This window comes from Melanostigma gelatinosum (assembly GCF_949748355.1).
Source record: "Melanostigma gelatinosum genome assembly, chromosome: 2".
NCBI classification, from domain to species: domain Eukaryota; kingdom Metazoa; phylum Chordata; class Actinopteri; order Perciformes; family Zoarcidae; genus Melanostigma; species Melanostigma gelatinosum.
This window is the reverse complement of record NC_136635.1, coordinates 30,370,029-30,395,006: the sequence shown is the minus strand read 5'-3', so window position 1 is coordinate 30,395,006 and position 24,978 is coordinate 30,370,029. Positions and strand designations below refer to the sequence as shown.

General features: G+C 43.3%; 3 protein-coding genes across 3 annotated transcripts in view; 1 reads left to right on the top strand and 2 right to left on the bottom strand.

The window, feature by feature from the left end:
* Positions 1 to 8,108, bottom strand: part of ddb1 (damage-specific DNA binding protein 1) — a 45,796-nt gene extending 37,688 nt beyond the window's left edge. The window contains exons 1-6 of the mRNA XM_079293151.1: positions 7,981 to 8,108; positions 5,090 to 5,238; positions 4,544 to 4,660; positions 4,021 to 4,242; positions 3,202 to 3,316; positions 2,431 to 2,528 (exon numbers count right to left, since the gene is read on the bottom strand). Of these exons, the coding sequence (XP_079149277.1) occupies positions 2,431 to 2,528; positions 3,202 to 3,316; positions 4,021 to 4,242; positions 4,544 to 4,660; positions 5,090 to 5,238; positions 7,981 to 8,041 (762 nt within the window). The 5' untranslated portion in view covers positions 8,042 to 8,108. The remainder of the gene's footprint in view (positions 1 to 2,430; positions 2,529 to 3,201; positions 3,317 to 4,020; positions 4,243 to 4,543; positions 4,661 to 5,089; positions 5,239 to 7,980) is intronic.
* Positions 8,109 to 9,900: 1,792 nt separating this feature from the next.
* Positions 9,901 to 21,780, top strand: cfap70 (cilia and flagella associated protein 70; the record flags this gene model as incomplete). Its single annotated transcript, XM_079291843.1, has 25 exons — positions 9,901 to 9,975; positions 10,075 to 10,261; positions 11,117 to 11,287; positions 11,390 to 11,475; positions 12,452 to 12,658; positions 12,813 to 12,995; positions 13,714 to 13,808; positions 14,142 to 14,214; positions 14,550 to 14,687; positions 14,909 to 15,067; positions 15,570 to 15,647; positions 15,763 to 15,854; positions 16,041 to 16,101; positions 16,198 to 16,380; positions 16,558 to 16,689; positions 16,817 to 16,948; positions 17,290 to 17,423; positions 17,683 to 17,798; positions 18,220 to 18,322; positions 19,235 to 19,310; positions 19,990 to 20,289; positions 20,501 to 20,590; positions 20,682 to 20,783; positions 21,389 to 21,436; positions 21,659 to 21,780. 25 exons carry the CDS (start codon positions 9,901 to 9,903, stop codon positions 21,755 to 21,757), a joined length of 3,120 nt encoding a protein of 1,039 aa, XP_079147969.1. The 3' UTR covers positions 21,758 to 21,780.
* Positions 21,781 to 22,402: 622 nt separating this feature from the next.
* LOC306793986 (transmembrane protein 138-like) overlaps positions 22,403 to 24,978 on the bottom strand; it is a gene marked incomplete at both ends in the record, with an annotated part of 7,734 nt that continues 5,158 nt past the window's right edge. The window contains 2 exons of the mRNA XM_079291832.1: positions 22,403 to 22,515; positions 24,157 to 24,232. Coding sequence (XP_079147958.1) covers positions 22,403 to 22,515; positions 24,157 to 24,232 — 189 coding nt within the window. The remainder of the gene's footprint in view (positions 22,516 to 24,156; positions 24,233 to 24,978) is intronic.

Here is a 24,978-nt window from a genome sequence, read left to right as displayed (position 1 = left end):
TTTCAAAATCAACAGATGGATTCTTTGGTACATTTTAGAAAGTGCTTTCACACCACAAACGCACTGAATCTGAGATCCACGCTGGCAGAACGTTGGCCGTTTGTTTTTTCTCCACTTCTGTGCTCGTGAGTGACAACTTATTAATTAGCTGCCAAAAAGTGCTGTCATACATCAAAGCGTATGCTTCCGTTTCCATTGACACTGCTGAGAGAATCATGTGTTTCAGCTGAATACTGAAGCTACGTCAGGTGTGTGTGTGTGGGGGGGGGAACTTCATTTAGAGAACGGTTTCATTAGTCAAGTAGCACCAACAGATGCACTCAGTAACTCTTCCGTAAATCACCTGCTGTGCGAAACGGCTGTGAAATCAGAGGAGTAACAGAGACACGACAGTGTGCAGGCTGTCGATAGAACCAATCAGATGTCCTCGTCTCAAACCTCCTCTCTGTCTCTTTGTGCTTCACTCTGAGACTCCGAGACTCAGTGCAGCGCGAGACTCATGGCAGAGAGAAGAAAAAGATCCAAAGTGTGGCTACATTTCACTCCAGTAGATCCGAGAACTCTCGTTGTCACAAATGCAATAAAACCCTTAAACGTAAGGGAGGTAACAGCAGCAGTTTATCACAACATCTGGCCAACAAGCAGAACGTCAATCGTTTGTGGAGCAGCCGTCCATCTTCTTCCACTGCGGGCAACGTTAGCGATGACACACGGAGTCTGATCATAAGAACAGGCTAATAGATGGAAGATAATCACATTGCTAATCGTTTAGCTGCGAATGTATTTAAAAGATTTTTTTTTTTTTTTAATTGCTGCTCAAGAAAGATTATTTGTTTCCCGACAAAATAATCAAAAAGAAACAAAAAGAGTATCGATAAGGAACCGAACCGATGAGCAGAATCAAGAATCCTATTTTTGTTCGTGAGTTTTAAAGTTTGGCACAACCATGGGCCATATCCGATCATTTGAAGGCCGATTAATGAATCGGCTTCTTCCTGCTCTGAACTACGTCACAATATCGGCCTTTAAATATCCGCCATCGGTCGACATCAACAGAGCCAATAATCAGTTATTTCATCACAAAGCCAAAGCTCTGCGCCGCTAAATTAAAAGCTGAAACTACATCTGAACAACTTGAAATGTTCTTTTCCAAAATGCACGAGACGTCTTATAGAAGCAGGATGCCTCCGGGCGGCTGCTTTGGGCTTTGTTAGATGTGAGCAGACTGCAGAGCGCCGCAGAACGCAACTTAATCTTGATAAGATAACACTAAAAGCAGCGGCGTACGGGGAGCTGAAGTCATCATCACAGTCGTTACGAACCTGCACCTCCGTGATCAACCACGAGATTCATAACAAATAAACCCCCAACGCGTAAACCTCGGGGTCTCCTAAATGGAGCAGAATATTCATAATTTGGTCACATAATGGAGATTCTGAGGACTGCTTTCACCACCAACACTTTTAATTGACTTGCCGTGCACCTGGGACTCAGTTTCCCACAAAGCATCTGTGTGACTCGACACCCTCTGAATACTTACTGAACTTTGTATTAAAATGATAACAGCCCAATTCGACAGACTATTGGGAAATCTGGTATTACAGAAAATGAAACCTATGACGGTGCATCACATAGACTCTGCTTTATATTATTTAGAACTATATTTTGTGTCCTTAATACAGAAATGTTTATATTTGTAAGAAAAGACAGTGTTTTTGTTGATTTGTTTTGTTATAACAGCTGGTGTAATAGGCCCCAGACTATTGTTTTAAAATGAAAAACATCTGACATCAGAGTAAACCCTCAAAATGATCTTTTTACTTGGTTGTAATAATCTATAGAGATTATTTGCATTGAACACACAATTCAAATGATTTAAAGGAAATAAAATATTGTATTTAAAGATGATAAGAAAAACCTCTCTCTCTGTGAAAACATCTCCTTCATACAACTGGATTTATTCAAGTTTCACAGGATTACACTTGAACACACCGCGACACCGGTGCGATCCACCTTCAACCCAATGCTCATTTTGTCTGAGGGAGCTTGAATGCATCATAATGTAACTGAATGGAGCCTCCGTACCGTAACGTTATTAGCTCTCCTCCCGTCAACTTCAACACTTGATTTGTTGTTAACAATGTAACATTATCAAAGATCGGCGACTAGAAAGCATTAAATCTCATCTCCAGATCGCATACTTTCACTGAATAACTTTATTTCGCACTATGATGGTTAAACTGTGTAAACCATCCTCTGTTCACATTCACGTTTCTTGTTGCGTTACTATTATAACACATTAGAACATACTGCAACTGAAATATTAAACCATCCTTCCTTTGGACTCCTGAAGGGTTTAGAAAGAACTAAATATTCTACTTCTTAATGAGATAACCAGCTTTATCAGGACCCATCATGTGATGTCTTTACCTTGATGGTAGGTGGTGCAATGGCCAAGTATTTGTCTCCGTTGTGGTAGGTGATGGACTCTTGTCCTATGATTATAGCTCCACCAAATGGCTCTGGCACTGAAATACAAGCACACACGCATGAGAGTCACAGCAGACTACGATTATAATATTCACTTTAAATATACATCACATAACTGAACCACAGTTCTGTCTGACAAGCTGCTGACTTGTTAGAACTTCTCACGTCCACACACAGCAGTCACTACCAATCTGAATCATCCCGTTAAAAACAGCTTGTTCAGGGTTCCCTCTCCTGCTCTAGAGATCATTTTACAGGACATTTTCAGCGACGAGAGCGCCATAAATTAATCTGTTCCCGTCTGTGCAGCCTAGTGCTTAGAAACTATACGTCAAGTCAAGCAAATGAACCAGACGTGCTCAAAGATTCAACATCATTCAATCGCTTAAAACAGGCTGGGAAGAAAGAAACGTGACGTCAAGTCATCCCACCTGCATGTGACATGTGAGGTGATTTGTTCACAGCGTTTCCACAACGTGGAAATCTTTTATTTCCAGGTTTTCCAGGATGCGAGGGAAGCCCTGTTGTTTGTGTTTGACTCACGGGTCGAACTAGTTTTAAATCAGGTCTTTATTCTGAATCTTATTTAATGAATACAAGTAAAAATTGGACGATAAAATTATCATTAGGACTGCTGTGTTTTCAGTTGCTGGACTGCCTGATGAATCAACGTATCCCTTCAGTAATATATACAGTATATACACTGATTACCTGGGATGACCATGGATGCCTCAGCCTCCACGTTCTCCTGTTTCCAGGGGCCCTTGTTGAACTCCTTCTCCCTCAGAGAAACCTCGTAGGTCTTCACATGGCGCCCCTGAGGGTCCTAGGATACACAACATGGAACCATGTCAAAGAAACGTCTTCAATGGAGGACAGGAGGACATTACGTTGAGGTTCCCAGTGGAGTTTTGGACCTCTAGCAGCTTGTAGCTGTTTTTTCTATGAAAAAGGGTAAAAGTTGGAAGACAAAAACACGGACAACGTCTCTGGTAGAGACCCGTCAATCACCAAGTAGCCCCACCTAAAAGCATCCCCTGCTTTATGGTCTGTGTGACTCTAAATGGACCATAATGTACTAAATAAACATCATGCTGCAGTGAAGAAGACTTGAAACTAGAGATTGAGACATAAACTCATGTTTACTGAGGGAATCATGAATGCTCACAACAAGATCTGTAGATTATCTTGAGGAACCAGGTCAGGATTTTTCAAATGTATTTTTTGGCGCTTTGAGCAACACAAGCCGAGTTCCAGCTCGTCTCATTATATTGGACAGAAGGCCGACATCTCTACGATACGATGTCTCCAAAAATAACACCAAAACAATCTAGATTGATAAAGAGCAGTACAGGTAAGAGGACAAATAGGTATTTTTGATTTTGGGTTGAACTGTCCCTTTAAACTGCTGTCAAACGACACCACAATACAATATTTTACGATCACTGTGGACTTGAGATAATACTTCATCCCACCTGTATGAATTTACCAACATTGTCTGTCCTACTCCCGTAAAAACACCGTCAGTACCTGGTAGATGAAGCAGACCGTCGGAGCCTGGCAGCCGTACAGGAAGTGAACATCGATGACCTGCAGCTCCTCCAGTCGGATGTTGAAGGCCTTGAGCTCGCGGTTGTCCCGGTCCAGTGGGATCACCTTGAACAAGCCGTCGTACAGCCGCAGGCCGATCATACGGCATTCTGGGTCCACGATGCCGATGATACCCGTTTCTGACGGACGCCCGATACGATCCTGCAAGAGAGGAATTTGGTTTGGAAAAAAAGGTTCACGTCAGCAGGACAACTGCTGTTAAATAACATGTATACGTTTTTATAGTTTAAAGTGAGACCTAAGAATCTATTCACACTTGTCGTAAATGTTGAATGATTTTAGCAGTTTAACCGAAGTTTTTTTTATCGATATCAACAGTGAACTGGTGCATTAAACCAAGGTTAGTGAGGAAAAAGGTGAAAATACATTCAGGTCTGCATACGAACAACAGAAACGCATGTTTATTGAGAAGATGTGAGAACACAGTGAACTCTGGACCCACCTGGACGTTGCCGTGGGCCCGAGTGATGATGTCGATGCTCTCCCCGGTCTGTTTGTATTCCAGGATGCAGGCGTTGTACTTGGACGTGAGAATGAACAGCAGGTCTTTGCTCTCACCCTGAAGGGGGGGAAAAAGGACACCGAAGTCATTAAACATGCAGAGGCCTGCTTTAAATTCAACTCCACCGCCCTGATTAGTATGGGCAGCCTGGACCGGCCTGTGAATCCACGACAGAGTCAATAAAAACTATTCTACTGGGATTAGTGTCTTTGTTTTCTAGCAGAGATGCATATTGTTTCCTTTTCAAGGCTCCTAGAATTAAGGTGACCGCATATTACGTGGCACAGACATCTGCTCAGCACAAGGAGGAGAGCCCAGCTAAGTTGTGTGAACATCTTGTTTCTTGATGTGCATTCTGTCTCAAAGACGAAAGTATAGTACAGAGTAAAGAAGGAAACCAAAAACACATGTAACTCTTCAATAAAACGATGGTTCAACAGTTACTCCAACAGACCACCGACTCATTCATTCTGTAAACAAACCCACCTTTGGCCTGAAGAGCTCCATGACGGCGATCTTTCCATACATGCCCACCTCCTTGACGGGCCTCAGCCCCTCCGCTGTCACCACATAGATCTCCAGACGAGTGTTCTTAGCTATGAGCAGGTTGAGGTCATCCGCAGACGTAAAGTGACCTGGAGACACAGCGGCATTTATCGTTTATGTTCATGACGCCGGTGTTTAGTCGGAGAAAGGTGAACAAATATTTATATTTACAACAACAGCAAATAGTTTTTATTGGAAGAGTGGTGATATTTTGGGGCGTAATTATTGGTGCGACTAAAAGATATTTTATTTTGGTCTTAGTCGACTAAGATGTCTTTATTTGATTCGCTCTTCTTTATTTGTGCGATTTTCTGTGGAAAACTCATTTTTAAAGCTCTGTCACTCGTGAAAAATCCTTAAAAAACAAAATCACATGATTGACTAAGAATGTCTTTGATTGAGGACAACCCAGCATTAGTTATGACTTGAATTTACTCATAACATTAAAAACATAATAAAGTACCTGAGCCCTACCTGGCCGTGATGTCTGAAAATCATGTTTTTGTTAAAGAAACAAAAGTATTGTAACTACCATAATAATGTCAAATAGAGAAAGGCAGGAAAAAGCTCAAACAACTAGTTTATTAATCAACTAAATTGTAGTGATTCATTAAAAGTCACTTATCAATGAAAAGACACATTTGCTGTTTTAAAAATGTATAAACACAATGGAGTGGTCTCGTGTGACGTCACAGTTTAGCTGTCGGCCATGTTGGAGTACACACAAAGCCACTGGCATGCACGGCTGAGTCGCATAACCTATCGGTGGTGAACTTTTGTGCTGTCTTTGGTTGTGGCAGCAGAGCTGATAGAGACAAGAAATCATTCTTTCGTTTGCCAGCGGTCATTACACATCAAGGAAATGACACGAAGGAGCTATCCAAGCGACGTCGCGAGAAATGGCTGTCACGCATCTCTCGAGATATAAAGGAATGGAATTTGGCGTACACTAGAGTATGTGCGGATCACTTTATAAGTGGTCAGTGATTTTATTTGCAAATTCGTTTGTGAACAGTATTTAATAAAGGAAATATAAATTAAACTTTTACATGAGAAGGTTACCGAAGCTTCATCGGCCCGTGACAGCAGTCGGTGCCAGAGACGTGTCGAGCGCGTACAACAGGCGAAACACAGAGATGCAGCCTCAGCATTGCTTGATATGAGTTTAACGTCGGATCATATATATATGTATGTATATATATATATGTGTGGGGGGGGATGAAGTTAGGAGTTAGTTGAAAGTGAATTCCTACACACACGCACACAATGACGTGCATGTACAATGTAAACAAACACACGTCTCTGTTTGCGCTGAGTAAACATTGAATATTGCTAAATATCTGACCAGATCTGTATATATTTACCCTCCCAATGACGAGATGAGAATTCCCGACGACCGTTGCTTTGACGTCTCGGACCCATCCACTGACAAACTGATTATAAGCGTCGAGCCCTTTGTAGCACTCCAGCTCGTCTTTTGTGTAAGGACTGGGGGTGTTCACGAGATACGTGTAGATGTTGGCGTAGTTTACCGATGGAAGATAAGTAGGATCGGCACTGAAACGATCTGCACTCATCGTATAGGGATCCAAGTTACCAATAACCTTCAATTTGGCCAGGTAGCGAACCTTTGATACACTATCCAGTGATTCAAAGTATTGTATTTTCGCCGCACTTCCTTGTTTACGCGCCGCCATGTAGGTTCTGTATGTACTCCAACATGGCCGACCGACCTCGTAACTAAGGAGATCGTGACGTCGGTGAGACCACTCCATAGTGAGACCAAAAAAAGCAAATTTAAGACATGACTGATCTTTGATAACTGATCGGTATTTATTACTTATTAAACATCTTTTGACTCTTCATTAAATTAATTAGAAATTATTGAAATGAGTTAACAGACTTCATATCTGTATATTGTCCATCTATATCCATTTCCATGTTGAGATGTAATGAGCCTCTTTAGAAGTTTTTATTTTTGACTTGTTATTGTATTTTTACATTTCTAACAGTCCCTGACATACGACCTTTCAAAACAAGGCACATGATCAAAATAATAGCAGTAATAATAGTCTAGCTAGTAGCGAGTACATATCTAAACATAAGTACACCTACAAACACATGCACAAAGATATTCACATTTACATAAACATAGCCACCAATATACACTCAGCATACCAACACATACACCCTCCTGCATGTACACACTTTTACACAGTACACACTTGTACTAAAAAAGGAATATTAATAAGTGGGGTAAAAAACACAGAAATACATTAAAATAATGTGTACAACATATACAATAATAGCCTCTTTATGAATTATAGGTAGACACAGTGTACATGTCAAATTAAAAGATGAATGTCTCGTTTTCATGGTGAGAGGTGTGATGTTATTAAATAAATAAACACAAAATCTGTGATTTCAGCATCAGTTTGTCTTTATGTCCCAGAATGCACTCTGTCTGCACGTTTCACGATCATGTTTGTCAGCGAGAGAGTAAAAAAATAAGCATTTTAACCTGAAAGAAACACGACAACAGCTAACGTCTAATTCCTAAATAAGAAGAACCAGCTAACGGTTCCAACCGTGTGCGTTAGAAGAGACATCACATTAACTAAAAAATAGATGTGAGTCGTGACTTCGTGCAGACAAGTTATTCCTAAACAAGCACGTAAACATTTGGGGTTAGCATAACAACAGCTAGCGGCTACTACAGGCCCCCTTTCTCGAACACTTTGCTGGTAGCGCGGGAGCTCAGCTAGCACGCGCAGGTGGAAAAACGTTCACTGAAGAAGAAACAAACAACACACAGCGGATATATTTCTTACCTGTGACGCAGGCGTTCACCGCCGTAGGTTTCTGCGCGGTTACCACGTAGTTGTACGACATTTTTATTTTGACAACAACAAAAGACAAACACCAGAGTAGTGTGTGTTTTTTAATCTCGCTCAAGTGACAAAATCATTGATAATAAAAAACTTCCGGAAGTAGTTAGCGTATCCGTTTTGAGCATGGAGCGTAGATCGGAAGCTGAAGGTAGAGCGTCCCCTGGTGTCTCGGAGGCAGGTTGGTCTCAATGGTTAAAACTACTAGTGGTGGAAAGTAACAAAGTATAATGTACTTACTTTTGAAGTACTTAACTTGATTGTTGCTATTTTCTGCAACTTTACACTTATATTCCACTATCAGAGTGTTGTACTTTTAACTAGAATACATTCAGTGGTGAAATAAGTGAGCTCATATCAGAATCAGAATCAGCTTTATTGGCCATGTATGTGTACGCATACAAGGAATTTGACTCCGGTTTTCACGTTGCGTTCAACGTACAAACAGAATATACAAATAAACAAGAAAAATATAAAAAAATAAAAACAAGGACATTAAAGACAACAAAGAAGAACAGAGCAAAGCATAAACATTTAAACATTTAACCACTATGTACAATATCAATATATATCACAAAGAACAACAACAATAACAATGGATTTGAGATATTGTTTGCTAAGGTAAAAGTAGCAATATTCCTCTGTGTTATTTAAAAAAAGAATACATTAATTGAATTTTCTTATTTTTCACAAGAACAAAAATAATAAAAACAAACAAATAAGAACACACACAAACAAAAACAGATCAGTGAAGAAGAGGTTACAGGAAATAGTCTATGTTGCAGGTAAATCACAGATTACAAGAGTTCCGGTTGAGATGACTCCTTGTAAAATAATGGAAGAAGATCTAAATAATTCAGATAGCACCCGAACCCCTAATACAGACTTTCTGGTCACCAGGGTGAATAAAGATGTGCATTACCTGCTGAAGGTATTGAAGGCTTCATTGAAATGAATAAACCAGTTCTATGTGCGATAGTGTGCTGAAGTTGTTTCAATTTGTGTTCAAGTTGCTCAAAAGTACATGACATAATCATTTTCTTACTGAGCTACTGCACACCACTGAGAATAGCTCACACAAATCTCTCATTAGAAATATCTAAATATGCTCTAACTTGCAGAACATGTTGTGTTTAATGTACATTAGGACCACATCACTCATATTAAGAAGCTGACTGAGAAAATAGGTCGCCATGCAGAGCCTTCAATGCCTCGAGGATCACACACAATATTACATTCTTCTTTTTTGCCACTATGAGCTGTTGCACCACCACCAGTAAAGTTTGCATTGAGAGCAGTGACCCCTGCTGCCCCTGTAGCACTATTACAGAGTTACAATATAAACATTTTCCTGAATACAGTGGCAGGAGAAATACTGCTGTGCATGAAGTGAATAAAGAGTAAAAACAGCAGGACAGACTCTATTATTTCTTACCTTGATCCAACACAATAAGATAAAATTACAGAAACATTACCACTGTAGTGAAAATAATAATAATATGTGTCATTGTTATTGAATAGCTTTCACTGTTGAATAAAAAATAAACTTAAAAAGGCAGAATCTTTCAAATGGTCGCTGCAGTAAGCTCATGCAAAGGCAATGCAACATTAAAAGCAGAAATGATTTTGCTATTGTGCTTTATAACCGGAAGTCTGATGTTAAGTTGCTGTTTGATTGTTTTTTGTGGTGGACTGTTATTGCTGTTCTGTCAGTCCGTTGGGAAATATCTGATTCCACCTGAACGCACCACCATGTGTAGCGTCGTTTTCATGGAAACGGGACTCGAAGACGTATAACCGAGCCTCAAACCGGTGGCTCGCTGACTTTAATATTAGTTTACCAATAGTCTGACGTTAAACACAATGGAGGCTGCTGATAATACCGCAGAAACAAACCATAACACTATCAACATAACCGTCGTCCGTGGAAATAACCTGGTAGGCTCGTTAAACGTTGTAAACGTGTAAACTAGTCGGGTCAGGACTTTAGGATCTCACCGGATGTTAATTACATAATTCAGTTTCCTCTCTTTTCAGCAAGGTGGAACGACGGGCGGCCTCCAGACTTGTGTGCAGGTTGAAGTGGATCAACATGTGCTGGGAGAGTCGGAGAAGAAGCAGCTGGACCCAGCGGAGCAGCGCGTGGACTACGACTTCACCTGCAGCTTCCACTGCCCCAGTACCGCCCAGGCCCTCAGTGACATGGCCCACAAACCCATCATATGTAAGCTGGGTCTGTACATGTTGCTCCGGGTGTCCTGATATCTCACACTGGAGATAACCAGCCTGACACGGACATGTGTACACCTTTCTCTCCATCTCTTCTTTCAACTTTTGTCAATTGTCGTTTGACAACACAGAGGCTCTCAAATTCAACACACACAAAGCAAATAAAATGAGGGATATGTCAGATAAAAACATGGACTAAAGACAATATTATGCTGCATTGTTAGACACTAAAGAACATCCATGTCAGAGGCACAAAACATAAAAGCATGCAGAGTATGTGAAATATATAAGTCAGTCAGACACAGCTAAACAATAATAGAAGACATGCAGGTAGATGAGGGTCGACCGGCAATTTCCAGACAGACAGACAGGTGACAACAGACAGACAGACAGGTGACAACAGACAGACAGACAGGTGACAACAGACAGACAGACAGGTGACAACAGACAGACAGACAGGTGACAACAGACAGACAGACAGGTGACAACAGACAGATGGCCTTCCAACTTAGTAACTTCATATTAACAGAATGTAACACTTTCATTGCTCACTGATAACCTACAGACAAAACAGATTAGAAAACCTTAACGTGTGGCTTTATTGTAAGTTATTGGCACACTGGCTAACTACTTTCATTTATTGTTGCCGTTAGAAGAACCGGCTTAAATAGCCTTCAACATCTAAAATGTCCAGATTTAACTTTTGCTGCAATTTGGTTGTCTGATGATGGTGATATTTACTTTAGCATAATTAGTAGGTTTGTCATTTCCCCCCCGATCAGATATCCTGCATTGACAGCCCTCAGTTTTCACAGCTCTGTTCGATGAAAGTTGGTTTTGTTGTGGTCAGTGACGGTGATGGAGTTCCTGCCCAATGAGAAGAAAGCTGAGGCGAAGAAATCTGAGGCGAAGAAATCTGAGGCGAAGAAATCTGAGGCGAAGAAATCTGAGGCGAAGACAGTTGAGGCGAAGACAGCGATGCTGGGCCAGGCTGTGGTCGACCTGCTGCCGCTGCTACAAGGTACAGCTGGATGTGTCTAGATTGAAAACACGCCGCTGTATCTCCCTTAAATGTCCGTTTCTTTTACGTGGAGGTCAGAGAGATTTTCTCTTCCGTCTTCAGGTCGGTGCAGCTTCTCGTCCACAGTCCCACTGAATCCAGGGACGGCCTCCTCAGCCGCAGAGTCCTCCCTGGACTTCTTCTGCAAGGTTGGTTGGTTAATGACTGGACAATAATACCCTCACTCATCATTAAGGGCAGTGTCACGGCTACTATAGACAACAGAAAGGTCACAGTATGATTTATGTCGTAGAAAAGTCCCATTTACATCCACGAGATAAGATTATCACCCACCACTGGTTCACCCAGAGAGCGAGTGGATTGGATCTGAAACAGATGGAAGTTGTTCCTCCCAGATTTCTGTAATCAGTGAATGTTCCTCACAGAGCAGCTCGAATGTCGATACAGCAGTTAGAGCCAGAACTAAGCAGTTGGCCAGCCAAGTCCTTTCAAAGTGGACAAGGGAGGTAAGCCTACAGTTAAAGTTTGGGTGGATCTCAAAACCTCCAACATGTCACCAAGTGACACCTTTTACTGTCACATGGAAACGGTCCCGTGGCGTTGCTCCGTCACGGTCTCTAATCACGCCTGCTCACAGTGGGCTGCAGTGTAGGTATCATATGGACATCTGGCAGATAAGTACCGAGAGAAATAGTTCAGAAAAAGACGAGAATCATTGTAATCCAACATATTTCACACTTCATTTCTTGTGGACCAGAAAATGGAACATGATAAAGAGGCCACTTTGGAAACAAAATATGTTTTAAGACTTTTATTGCACCTCGTGTTTAAGGCGGGCATTCGATTTTTTTCAACAAGGTTGTGCTGAACTGAAAACTTGTCGTGGTCTTTCTTCGATGTCCCTGCCAAACGTTTCACCACTGTCTGTACAGTCTGTGATTTATTGCGCTCGGACTAGATGACAGAATCTTTAAACATGGCCTGTTTTTAGGCCACAACAATCCAAAGGGCTGAAGATTTTCCCTCCAGGGTTTGGAAATGCACTTAGTAGCTTCTGGACAGTGAACCTCTGTCACTTTACACTTCACATCATTTAACTAATTGAATGGCATTTCGAGACAGTGTCATCAAACAGTTCATCATTAAAACGTGAATGTTCCTCAGGTTGTGGCCCCCCAGCAGTCCACCCTGGATGTGTGCGTCAGCGTGTCGATTCCAGTGCTGTCCGAGGCTGAACTATCAGCCTCCAACCTGCTGAAGGTTACAGTGGAGACCGCGTTCTCCGTCCCCGAGTCATGGACGTTGCAGTCCGGCTCCGCCTCCACTCATTGCAAATACGCTGCTGCCCTGGAAGTCCCGCTGACTGCACAGGTGAGTGTAATCTTTACTTTGTACTGTTTAAAGCCCGCCAACAAACACAAACATGTCGGGACATTTAAGCACGTCATGATCTGAACATCGTCTGAATCTCTCCAGAGGGAAACATTCTAACACTGTGTGGCTGTTCGATTCCTCTGACACCCAGAAAGACCAGGTGCTGCTGTTCTGTGAGGGGAAGCTGAAGGCAGGCGGGCAGAGGGAGCAAGATGGCCGACAGAGGAAGTGGCCCCATCAGGCCCTGCTGGTCCCGGGGAACCTCTTCCTGCCCGCTGCCTTCCTCCAGGAAGAGCCCGTGGAGCAGGAGGACGGCGAGCTGACTGGCTTACAGGTAACCGCACATGTGGCCTGCAACTGCTGCTAATTGCTTCAGCTGGAAGGCCTCGGTACGTTGACAGATGTTGCCAACAACTGTCTGAAATAGAACAGCGTGAAAGTGGAGGATGTCACATGAATGTCGTTCATTTAATAGATACGGACAGACTTTAAGGACAGTCATTTGACAAGCTTAGATAGTGACGAAAGAAGTTTAAATGTGTTAACAATGTTAAAAGTAGGAAAGGTAAATATTCATAATAGCATTATGTAATACTGTAGAATATCTAAAATGATAAAATGGACCTTTTATGTGGCTTTCCAATCCGTGTTGATCATAAATGTCAATTAAAGTAATGCATTTCTCAGTGTCAGCTATATTGACCCAGAAAGCTGATTGCTCCTGCTTGCACAGCCCTGCCAGTATTGCCTACATGTCCCAGGATGCATTGCACGCTTCAGTCCAACGGGAGACTTCTGTTGGTCTCGAGGAGCCGCAGCATTTATTTGCAAACTCGACTGTACATTCACGTGAAATCCCCACAGCTGAACTTAAACTAAATTCAAACTCGTCTTTCCCGGTCAATGTAGAATGCACCGAGGAGCTAATTGCTTCAGTCGACCACATTTACCAATCAACACTGATTGGACACACGCATAAGAGGTGCAGAGTTTTCCCTTTACATGAACTCACACACAGAGTTACAGCGCTGAACGTCGAAATGTTCCGACAGGACCGGCAGTTTCGCAAAAAGGCGGAGACCAGGAAGAACAGGGTGAGCTGGGACACAGAGATGCGCTGCTTCCTGGATGCAGGAGGAACCACCAGGTCTGCTACACACACTCCTCCTCCTCCTCCTCCTCCTCCTCATATCTCACCATCACACCTGTTGGTCATGACTTTTAAGAGATTATTCTAGAAAGGGAAAGTCAATCATCAGTTTTTTGGGGCTATCTCCGGGCTTTCTTCAAAATAATCGCATTTAAGGAGCATAGCAGAGTGTACTGTGAAACCTGGTTCCCCCATTCATTAAAGGCCAAATGGAAATGAAATGAGGAAGTGACAGAATTCACCTGATCTTGAAGTAACACCCTTATAAAACACGGAATGAGAAATACAGATCCAGAAAAAATATTTGAAAATATGTGCTTCAATGTTCAGGCTGCAGCAGAAGATCACTGAGAGCAGACTGTGGCCGGTGGAGATAATGAGGTCGACAAAGGCAGTAAAGATGGTGAGACAGCTTTGTTATCGAAAGATAGTTTCAGAATCACTCCCTCTCTCTCTCTGTACTACCGGTATATGTCCCCTGCAGTGTTGGCTCTCGAGCCTGAACCAAATATCAGAAAAGTGTGGGATAACATTCATATTCATTTCAGGCAAAATAGGCTAATGTGAAACATTTTGTGAGCACGAAACATGTTTTCTGAGTTAAAAAAAACCTGAAGCATTGATCAATGACAGACCAAGCAATGTGTCATCTAGTCACGTGTGTGTGTGTGTGTGTGTGTGTGTGTGTGTGTGTGTGTGTGTGTGTGTGTGTGTGTGTGTGTGTGTGTGTGTGTGTAGCTAGATGAGGGGAACCCAGAGATCCCCTTCCATGGTGTGGCGTTTGTGGACATGGGGCGGCTGCTGTATCCTGGAGTCCGCCGCATCCGAGGAGCATACAGCATTCAGCCCTTCTCCGAGGCTGAGTTGCTGAAAAAGGTGGCACAAATACGTACAACTCATTCGCTTTCGATTTTTGTTCATTTATTCATAGTTCTCAATCAGGGTCTGGATTTACTGGACTTGCACGACTGGAATTCCATCTTATTTTTTCGAGGAACACTTTCTGGAAATACGTTTGTTGGCTTTCTACAGTCTGATGAAATGATCACTATCGTGCCCAGTACATCAATCAGTTGTTTCTCATTGATCTTTTCCAGGCCAAGCAGAGCGTCAGTGTGTTGAAGGAGCAGGCCAAGGCTGCAGCCAACGAGGCCAACGCTTGTGCTGGCTCAGCTGCAGGCTCAGCTGCAGGCTCTTACAAGACGAAGGCACGGAAGAAACTGGATGGAGGGAGATTGAAGGAGCCAGGCAAAAAGGTCAGGATTTTAAACATCAACTTTGAGTTTAGAGAATTTTCAGGAGTATGGACACATAAAATAGGCCCTTAAACGGTTTGAAAGGTCTCCAACTTCAGCAAAACAAAAGCAGCTAGTTTTTAGTTTGCTTGACCACCCCTGAAAGTATCTGAAGGTGCTGGATACGAGATTGGGAGCATTTCTACCGGCTCTCAACATGGTGAAGGCTGAGACAGCGGCTAGCAGCTAACGGTGCTAACAGTGCAAACAATGGCATAAGTGCTAACAGAGCTAACAGTGTTTACCTGAGGGGTAACCAGAGGGTGGGTGCTATGAGAGCAGTGCAGAGCGAGTCAACACAGCGAGGTGCAGCTCTGCTAACAGCACACAGAGAGGGAGAGTGACTCCACTGCATCTAGATGATAGTTGTTTGCTGAACATCGTACAGAGCACCTTTAAACTTTACATCCAGGTTGTGCTTGTGAAGGTGGGACCCTAATGTTACCTGTTCCCATTATGGCAGCAACCTGCGAGTCAGTGCAGAATGACTCCCGCCGGCGTGGTGGCCGAGAGTGAGCCGCACCTCAATATGAAGGACAGTGTAAGTTTTTACAGAACAACACAACTCTGTTCAGTATTACACCATCATGTACTGGAAACTGTGGTTGTAGTTACAGTCTAACAGCATATTAACACCTAATTCCTGTTTATTGCAGATTTATGGGGCGGCCAGAACTTATATTATCATTGCGATAGCCTTGGAGAAACCGCTGGTACCCAAACCATCTCCAGAGGAACTGTCCAGAAGGTAATGTGTTCAATCCTCAAAGTGTCCCGTGGTCACTAGCTTTGACCCGGTTCTATTGGTTACTCCGTCTTGCTGAAATGAATCACGTTCATTTTAAGGGACCGTTTTTATGAACTCTGGTCTGTTACATTTGGTCGTTGCACGAACGGCTGAGTATGTGCTGACATGTGTCTCTATTTCCTGCAGGGTGAAGGCGTTGATCCCACCCAGAACTCCACTTCCAGCGGGACCCGGCAGAGCAGAAAGAGTAAAACACACACACACACACACACAGAGACACACACACCCCAGCGGAGAGTTTGCTTCCTTGCTGGATTCTCTCCACCGGTGTGTTTTCCTGCAGGCAGTGCTGGACTTCCACAGACAGGTGGGCAACGTGGTGACCAATGTTTCGCACCAGTACGGGGAATTGCTCGGAGCCAGATGCAAGCCGCTGGCAAACTGCAGTCGGGAGCAAATGAATGTTCAGATGATGGGATCGCTGAATGACTCTGGGAGATATCTCGCCTTCAAGGAACAGATGAAGGTCAGAACATACATTCTCACAGAAACCCTGAGTGGATCTGTATCAGCTTTGTTTTTTGCTGAGGGGGTGGCTCTTCTGTAACTATTTGACCGCGTGTGTGTGTGTGTGTGTGTGTGTGTGTGTGTGTGTGTGTGTGTGTGTGTGTGTGTGTGTGTGTGTGTGTGTGTGTGTGTGTAGCATGCAGTGGTGAGGATCGTACGCGACAAAATGCAGCGAACTGAGTCATTCACTGACCCTCAGGAGCTAAAACTTTTTGTCAGCCAGCTCTATGTCTACCTGGTGGACGAGATGCACATAGCTCTCAACAAGGTCTCACACACACACACACACACACACACACACACACACACACACACACACACACACACATTTAAAGTGCATGCTTCTACTGTGTGTGTGTATATATTTATGTTCATTTTCATCCTCTCCTCACCAGATTTATTCAGATGACGTCGTTGGTGATGGCTCCCCGGATGAGATCCAGCTGAGTTCTTCTCAGCTCAGACATTTTGCCCGAGAGGCTCAGCTCACTGGGGACTATCAGCAGGCTGTTCAGTACTACCAAGAGGTACAAGAGCACTAGAAGGCATACTCGCCTCTCGTTATACTTCTGCTCCTCACTCATAATGAATGAGGAAAATGACCTGCTGAAGAACTTCACAGATGTCTGTTCACACTGTTTTCAGGCCTCTAAATGAGTTAGTTGTCACACACGTCCACACTGGCTTCTGTTCGTCTGTAGTCCTTGGAGCATATCAGTGTTTTTGGGTGTTTGTTTCTTGTCCTAAGTGACCACAAGTCACATGCAGCGATTAATAATAATCTCGATGCAGATAATGACGAGAAAAGATAATGGCTGGTAAAATAACTCAACTTGCCACTGAATCTTTGTTTTCTGTTTCCCTGCAGTTGGTGGTGAGGCACCCGAATGAGCCCTCCCACAGGTTTGAGTGGGGAAGCTTTTACATGCTGACCGGAGACTACATGAAGGCCAAAGAGTGTTTCCATAACGCCGTGTCCGTCCAGCAGGCACACCAGCCCAGGTTAGACTTCAAATATTAATATATATATATATATATATATATACAGCCATGAGCTCAACACAGAGATCCTGAGTCTGTGTACTGTATATCAATGAGAATAGAACAGTTGTCGGGTGTCTATTGGCGTTGTGTAACAGGACACCACAAACATAGTTCCAGTTCTCTGCTCCCAATCAGCGCTAAGCCACACAGCAACATCGTTAAAGGTTTCAAACTGGTAAGTAGAGACCTGTGTGTCTGTGTTCTCTTGGTTCTCCAGCCTGATGATGTGCGGGGTCTTGGCAGCGATGTTTGAGCGTCACAAGGAGGCCCAGACCTTCCTGGAGAGGGCCACCAGCATCGACCCGCCCAGTGTGGTGGCCTGGACGCTGCTGGGTGAGCTGTAGTCCTACTCACTGCTCTTTAACCTGTGAAGCTGCTGCTAACAGAGAACACGTACTGCACAGACTGCTGCTGCCGTCACTCTTTTTGCCAACGATCAGATATTACCCAGTCAGCCCCAGAGTCTCACTTCCTTAGGTAGGTTAACTGTCTTTAAAAGCTCATAACTTTAAATTCTTTAGTCTGGTTTTAGTGCAGAGTTTAAAAATGCTTAAAAAAAACGGATGCAAATACACAAAAATGGTAAATATTCAAAAGTAATCTGCACAAAAATGTACTTTTAGAAACTTTGGTTGAAAAACATTCATTTCAGCCGTCACAATCTCTGACCCGAAACGACTGTGAGTGGTTAAGACAGATGCATGCTGGGAATTGCACTCATTTCTCATTTCACGTTTCTGGCTCTGCTGTCCAGGTTTGCTCCATGAGATGCAGAGCGACTCCATCCTGGCTGAGAGGGCTTTCCTGGAGGCCAGAAGGCAGCTGAGGGCAAACGAAGGAAAGAAGAGGGAGGAGGAGATGACGGACAGGGAGGAAGACGAGGGAGAGGAGGAGAAAGACGAGGGGGAGGAAGAGGAGATGACGGACAGGGAGAAAGACGAGGGGGAGGAGGAGAAAGACGAGGGGGAGGAGGAGAAAGACGAGGGGGAGGAGGAGAAAGACGAGGGGGAGGAGGAGGAGGAGGAGGAGGAGGAGGAGGAGACGACGGACAGGGAGAAAGACGAGGGGGAGGAGAAAGAGCAGCGAGAGGATGAGGAGATAGACACGGCATGTCAGTCTCCCACCGATAAGAAAGGTGAGCTGCAGTGGGTTATTGTCTTCTGAATGTCGTCATGTGTTGGTTTTCTCTCGTCACGTGGAGGGAAACCAGGCAGGCAGCCGGTTAACACTTTAAACAGAAACACTAGAGGCCTCTCCTGTTCTAATGGATCTCGTCATGAGTCTTCAACGCCACAGAGAATCCATGACGAAACACACTGAGATCTGTTCATAATCACATCCAAAATACCTTTTATTTGTAACATTTGCTATGAAGTCTCAAACAACAAGAAATGGTGCATGTTGGACAACTTCTCAAACAGCAATGGATTGTAGTTTTATTCTTGTGCACTTGATTTAATCTATCAGGACAGAAAACCTCAAATGTTGATGAAGCATGTTGATTTATATGAAGGTGTGGCATGCATTGAGAAGCTCAAGCTAATTCATACACAGTTTAGATGCAGTCTGTTGGTAAGAACCACCTAAAAAGAATCTCTTCTGTCTGCGATGCTCGCTACCTGACAACGTTACCGTCGTTTTCTCTCAGACCCTAAGTGTGGAGACCAGGACCAGAACCAGGACCAGAACCAGAACCAGGACCAGAACCAGGACCAGAACCAGGACTCAAAGGTGCCGAGAGACTCTCCAGTGCAGCGTGTCGGCTCCAGATCAGCTCCAGCTAAACTCTCCTCCACCATTTACACGACGACTGTTCAGTTCCTGCTGCAGAACTGTGCTCTGCAGGTAAAACACACACACACACACACACGCGCGCGCACACACACACACACACACACACACACACACACACACACACAAGATCAAATATGAATGAAAGCGACGATGTGTTTTTTGTTTTTTGTGACCCTTTAGTTGAGTGAGTTATGGAGCAGAAGTTATTTATGACCACTGTTGATGCTCCAACATTTGGAATGTGACAGTTGGCCGTGGAAAGGTCATAAATTGTGGAAATCGGTTTTCAGAAAGTCAAAACACATTGTGGAAAAAATATGAACACGGACAATCTGCAATTGTTTTTAGATTACGCATTTATATTTAATTTATATTGGCATGCTAAAACAAACAATTGTCAGCAGTAAAGTTTCCATAAAAGTTCGGGACTCTCAGATATCGGGCCGATACTGACACAAATACAAATGATATGTTTGAACAATTAAACATGATGAACTGGAATTCTGATTCCTGTTTACACTCAAATTGTGATTCCTGTAAATGTAGAAGATTTGTCACCAAGTTGCTGGTGTACGATTTATTATTTTAACAATAAATAACAATTCAATTCATTTTATTTATGTTTATGAATTCAACACCGGTATCAGATCGGTACTCGATATCGAGACAATGAAACAGCAAAAGGTCCATGTTGTGGTTGCAAACAGTCACCGGCAGTCACTGTCGTCAGATGGCGGAGCGAGCTCTGTCCCTGGAGCTGCTGTCGGCCGGCGGTCCCAGCGCCTCCTACCCGCTCCTCCTGGCCCAGTTGCAGCTGCTCAGAGCTGACTACTGCGGTGCCGCCGCCGGCCTCGAGGATGTGCCGTTTCACAGAGATGCGTGGGCGCTGAACGGCCACGGCCACTTCCTGCGGGGGGCGTTCACTGATGCGATGGAGAGCTACAAGCGAAGCCTGAACTTCCCGCAGCCTCCGTCAGACCCCCACCTGGTCCTCCTCCGCTTGGGATCCATCTACCTCCAGCAGGAGAAGGTCAGCTTCAGCTCCCTCTGATCACTCAGATACTTCACTCGTGTGTGCTGTCTCTGATGAATCTGCCACGTCTACAAGGAACTACAAACTGCTGTTACAAAGTATTGTAGTCACAGTACAGTTTTCTAGAACGTCTTCCTGGACAAGTTTAAATTTGCAGCACAATTATGATGAAGCTTCACTCCAGTGTAATTCATCTCTTGTCTTTCAGTTTGACCAAGCCAAAGGTGTGTACCTGCGGGCTTGTGAGGAGTCTGCCTCCTGCCTGACCTGGCTGGGCCTGGGCACCGCCTGCTACCGAGTAAAATCCCATCTCCACATATTTAGACGCAATTGAATTCTGGTTTTGAAAGGATACAAAGCGGTAGCGGTGTGCTTGTGTGTGTTTGTAGCTGGAGGAGCTGTGTGCCGCTGAGGAGGCTTTGACTGAGGCCAACCATCTGAACTGCCAGAACGCAGAGGTGTGGGCTTACCTGTCTCTGATCTGCCTCAGGGTGAGTGATGCCCTGAAAACACACACCAGCTGTGCCCCAGGTCAAGCTCGGCCTCCCTTGAAGTCTGTATTTCAAGACAGAGTGGGACACAATGGGCCGACGCTGCAAGAATCCCTAAGAAATGTCCCAAAGACAGCTTTTCTTTACCCAAACACGGGGTGGGGGGGGGGGGCACAGCTGGTGAATCCTTATGTTCTTAGTATCCCAGCATCCTTTGCTCACGGGTCACATGACCGAGTCATATTGTTTGCGGAGACTCAACTTCATGCGAGGACGAAAAGCAAGTTCAGCGTAACCGAAGAGTGCGTTTTTGACAACCGAGCATCAGACCCAATGGAGTATGCTGCTCTGTACTCTTATGTGATGCATCGGTCCTGCTGGCTTCTTTCTAGCGCTGTGCTTCTGTAGTAATGTTTGTATTGGCTGTAATTCATCGCTTTTATTACCTTATAATACATCCATGCGCTGTATGCTGTCAAGCCTGTGGATGTATTAACGTCCCTGTTCCCAAACAACCGGCTATCAGCCAGTAGCTGTAGTAGCACGACATCAACAGAATCTCACACCGTATATGTTCAACCATGCAATCGACCTTTTCTTTTCAGTCGGGCAAACGAGAGGAAGCTGAGCAGTTCTATAAATACGCAACACGGGTGAGTTCGCCTGGTGTTTTTATCCGCTGTTTAAAGTAGAGCTGGGATCAGTTTTTGAATGTGTTGTTAATTGTTGATGATGCTGAGAAATCTCAAATTTGTATGTTTTTTTTAGTGAACAAATAAACCTGTAATTGTTTCTCCTTGAGTTAGTAAAATACATGATTGATGATGAGATGAAACTCATCTCATGAAAACCTTTTCTCATTTGTTGGCATGCAGTTCAACCTGCAGAAGGAGTCGCTCCTCAAAGAGTTCGGTGAGCTGAAGCATCAGCTCCTCTTCACTCAGCTCACGTCCTGCTTAGAAACAACCTCATAAAGTTCATTTCATACGAAGCACACACGCTCCAGAAGAGGTTTTTATTGTACTTTAGGTATTTAACACTTCTTGGGAAAATGAAACGCGGTCAGATTGTACAGACTGGAGATCAGCAACTGTCAAAGCTGCAATAAAGTCAAACGCTGTTCAATATCCACATTACAAACAAACTCAAAGCAACACAAATCGTCTCAAATGTGTATAAAACAACTGTAATATTGTCTGTTAAAAAGTATACAGCATTAAGAAAAGAAAAGACAAACGGCATGTGGTGACGGCTATCACAGAATATTTTAAATTGTTCTTTTCATGTCATTCTTACCTGATGAGACCTTGTTGTTCTAAAATGTCTCAGCAGATTTTGGCACAATCCTTCCTGCTTTGGAGGGAAATGTTTCTGGTTTTCAAATCCTGTCAAATCTATTTGTAATGCATGTTTCACATTAAATGCATTTCAAGCCTGATTGTATTTCTTTTTTCAAATGTGTGTTCCCAAAATGCCATTGGTATCGTCTTGCAAATGCACTTCAAACACATTTAAATGCACTGTATTAAAGAGGCCATCTTTTCCCCAAATGCACACTTCATTGAAACACCTTTGCTCTCCATATGGGACCTTTTTATTGGATTACTTGTGCAGCGAGCTCAGTGTCTGACCCGAGCGAACAGTTCCCGCATCCACAGCGAATCCTCATAGAGGCGAGGGTCACCCAGATACTCTGATGTCCTCTTGTACAAGTAGTAGTACAACACAGAGGCTGTGGACAGAAACATGCGTGAGGAGGTTTTTATCACACAAAAATACATCAAATAACACAAAATAATCCTCTTGTTTCTACCCTTTCAGTCCGTTCCCAGATGCTCTGAGTGATGTTAGTTGATTACAGGTGCTGACACATCTGCCTTCAGAATACATTGAAACAAATGGAGGACGGTGCTTTCAATACGCAGTCAGCAGCACAACTAATGCGAAGACAAATGAAGGGCATCATTTCGCTTGCATCTCTAACAACCCAATTGAGTTGTTCAGTGGGGAAATGAAGAACTAATCGTGCATTACTTGTATTCCTGCAAACTCTCGTCATGTTCTTTCAGAATTCATGTCATCAACCTTCAGTGTTGTCAAGAAAATCAACTTGCTTCAGTTAGAAGAGCCCATCGCACTGAACCATGTCACAGAAACACATGTATTCGTGTCCCTTTTCTAGTTTGTGTCGTTCATCATTCATTTCCAAGAGAGTGGCGCCGGTGTTCTGGCTTTGGACAAAGATGGCGGTTACTTGAGAGAGTTCATACTGCGTCTTCTTCAGGAAGGTTCACAATGAAAGAGATGTGATGCAACAGTGAATCACCTTCTGGGTGGGTCTTAAGTAGCAGCCAACACAGAGAGACAAATAAAACGTTCTCAAACTTAATACGGGATCAGAGAAGAACAGCTCGACAACAAATCCTGTTATCCACTTATGAGCTTATACGTGTATGAAAATCACACCCGCGTGGGCATGTGAGCGCGCTGCTCGAGAGGAGAGACTGACTCACTCTAAGCTGTCTGTCAGTGACCCGCTTCTGTGATAATCACACTGAAATTCAGCGGTTCAGAGGTCTGAGAGCAGGTCGCAGAAACACAACTTCATGCCCGAATAGTGTCACTCGAACCAGGATTCACTCTTGTGAAGATTCCTGCTTTGAGAGGAAAACGCTCCATGTTGAAACGAGTCGGCGTCTTTGTACTTCTGCTCAATGTTTTATTTTGAATGTGTTTTTGGTTCGATGCCTGAAATAAGATCTGCGGTGAACAGAAGCTGAACAGATTTGAACGTTTTGTTCTACGACATTAAAGAAACATCAGTAAATACCTCTCAGGAATTTTGAAGCTTGAACGTGTCTTAAAAAAAGACGGTTGCTAACAAGTGGCTACAACGCGTCATCCCGTCTACAGTCCGCCGGTCATGTGACCGTTGTGTAGTTCGTTTCAAATATCATAAAAGTGGTTTTAAACTGTGAAGATTATCTCGCTGAACAAAACGTGTAAGTATCATAAACGTTTGTTGGCGTTTATTCTCTGCTGTAACCATTTTGTCGAGGGAACCAGTGAGACGCTAACTTCCGGGGTTAAACGACAAAAACACGTCTTCTCTGCTGCACTTTGATGAGTCATGTCTCACTCAACAAATAACTCCTGTAAACTGAGCATGTGTCAAATCTAAAATACAATGGATGTCAACAGCACCGCTTCTCTTGTTTCATTTGAGATTAAACAGCGATGAACCTCTTTGTTCTGAAAAAGACCGATTCTTTGACATCCTTAAACAAAGCTCTGTCGACAGCAGCAGACACTCAAAATAAATTGCATTCGGTCGGCTTCAAAAATGATTTAAATAGTAAAATGTTCATCTCACCGACTCTTTGGAACACAAACAGCACCTGAAGGCCGTCTGTCCAAATAAATCTGTTGGCATTCAGCCAACGTAGATTCTGGAAAGATTATACAGAAAACATTGACGGTCATTGAGATGCTGCATCTTTTCATGAAAATGATTTGATAAATGGAGGCAAAAGACTACAAATTCCAATTTACTCACTGATATTAAACTGATTTTTCTGTCATTGCTAGAAATGGCAAATCAAACATTTCACTGTCTGCACATTTATTTAGAATTTCATGAAAATATTGGGATTTTCCCCCTCAAAGCCCTTACGAATGTTACTTTGTTTATTACTATTATATGAAATCCATTCTTGACACTTCAATACAACCTGTCTGGTTGTTATATGATATATATCTACATATAGATAGATGTATACAAGGTCAAAAGAGCGGCTATAAAACGGTGGATCAACACTTTTCATTTCCTAAAAATTCTCCGTTGTTTTGTCTGCTTTCTCTTCCTCCCTTCTGTATTCGTAGACTTGTTTTATTGCAGAACAGCCACCAGCAAAGCTCCGCCTAATTTGGTGATGAACGCATTCATTTTAATATTTAATTGAAATTCTTTTGTAATTGAAAAGCTTTTTTTGTTTTTGAAGCAGCAAAATCTGAAAATGGTGTGTTTTCATCAGCAGTTAACTAAACAGGACTCGGACTGCACTGCTTTCCAAATGACACACTGTTGCTCTTTACTGCGAGTACTGCAGCTGCCTTTACAAAGTACGGACTGTGCAACTGAGACCCTCTTGCCCATTTCGACTCGCAGAGCATTGTGGGTCAGAATAGCCAGAAA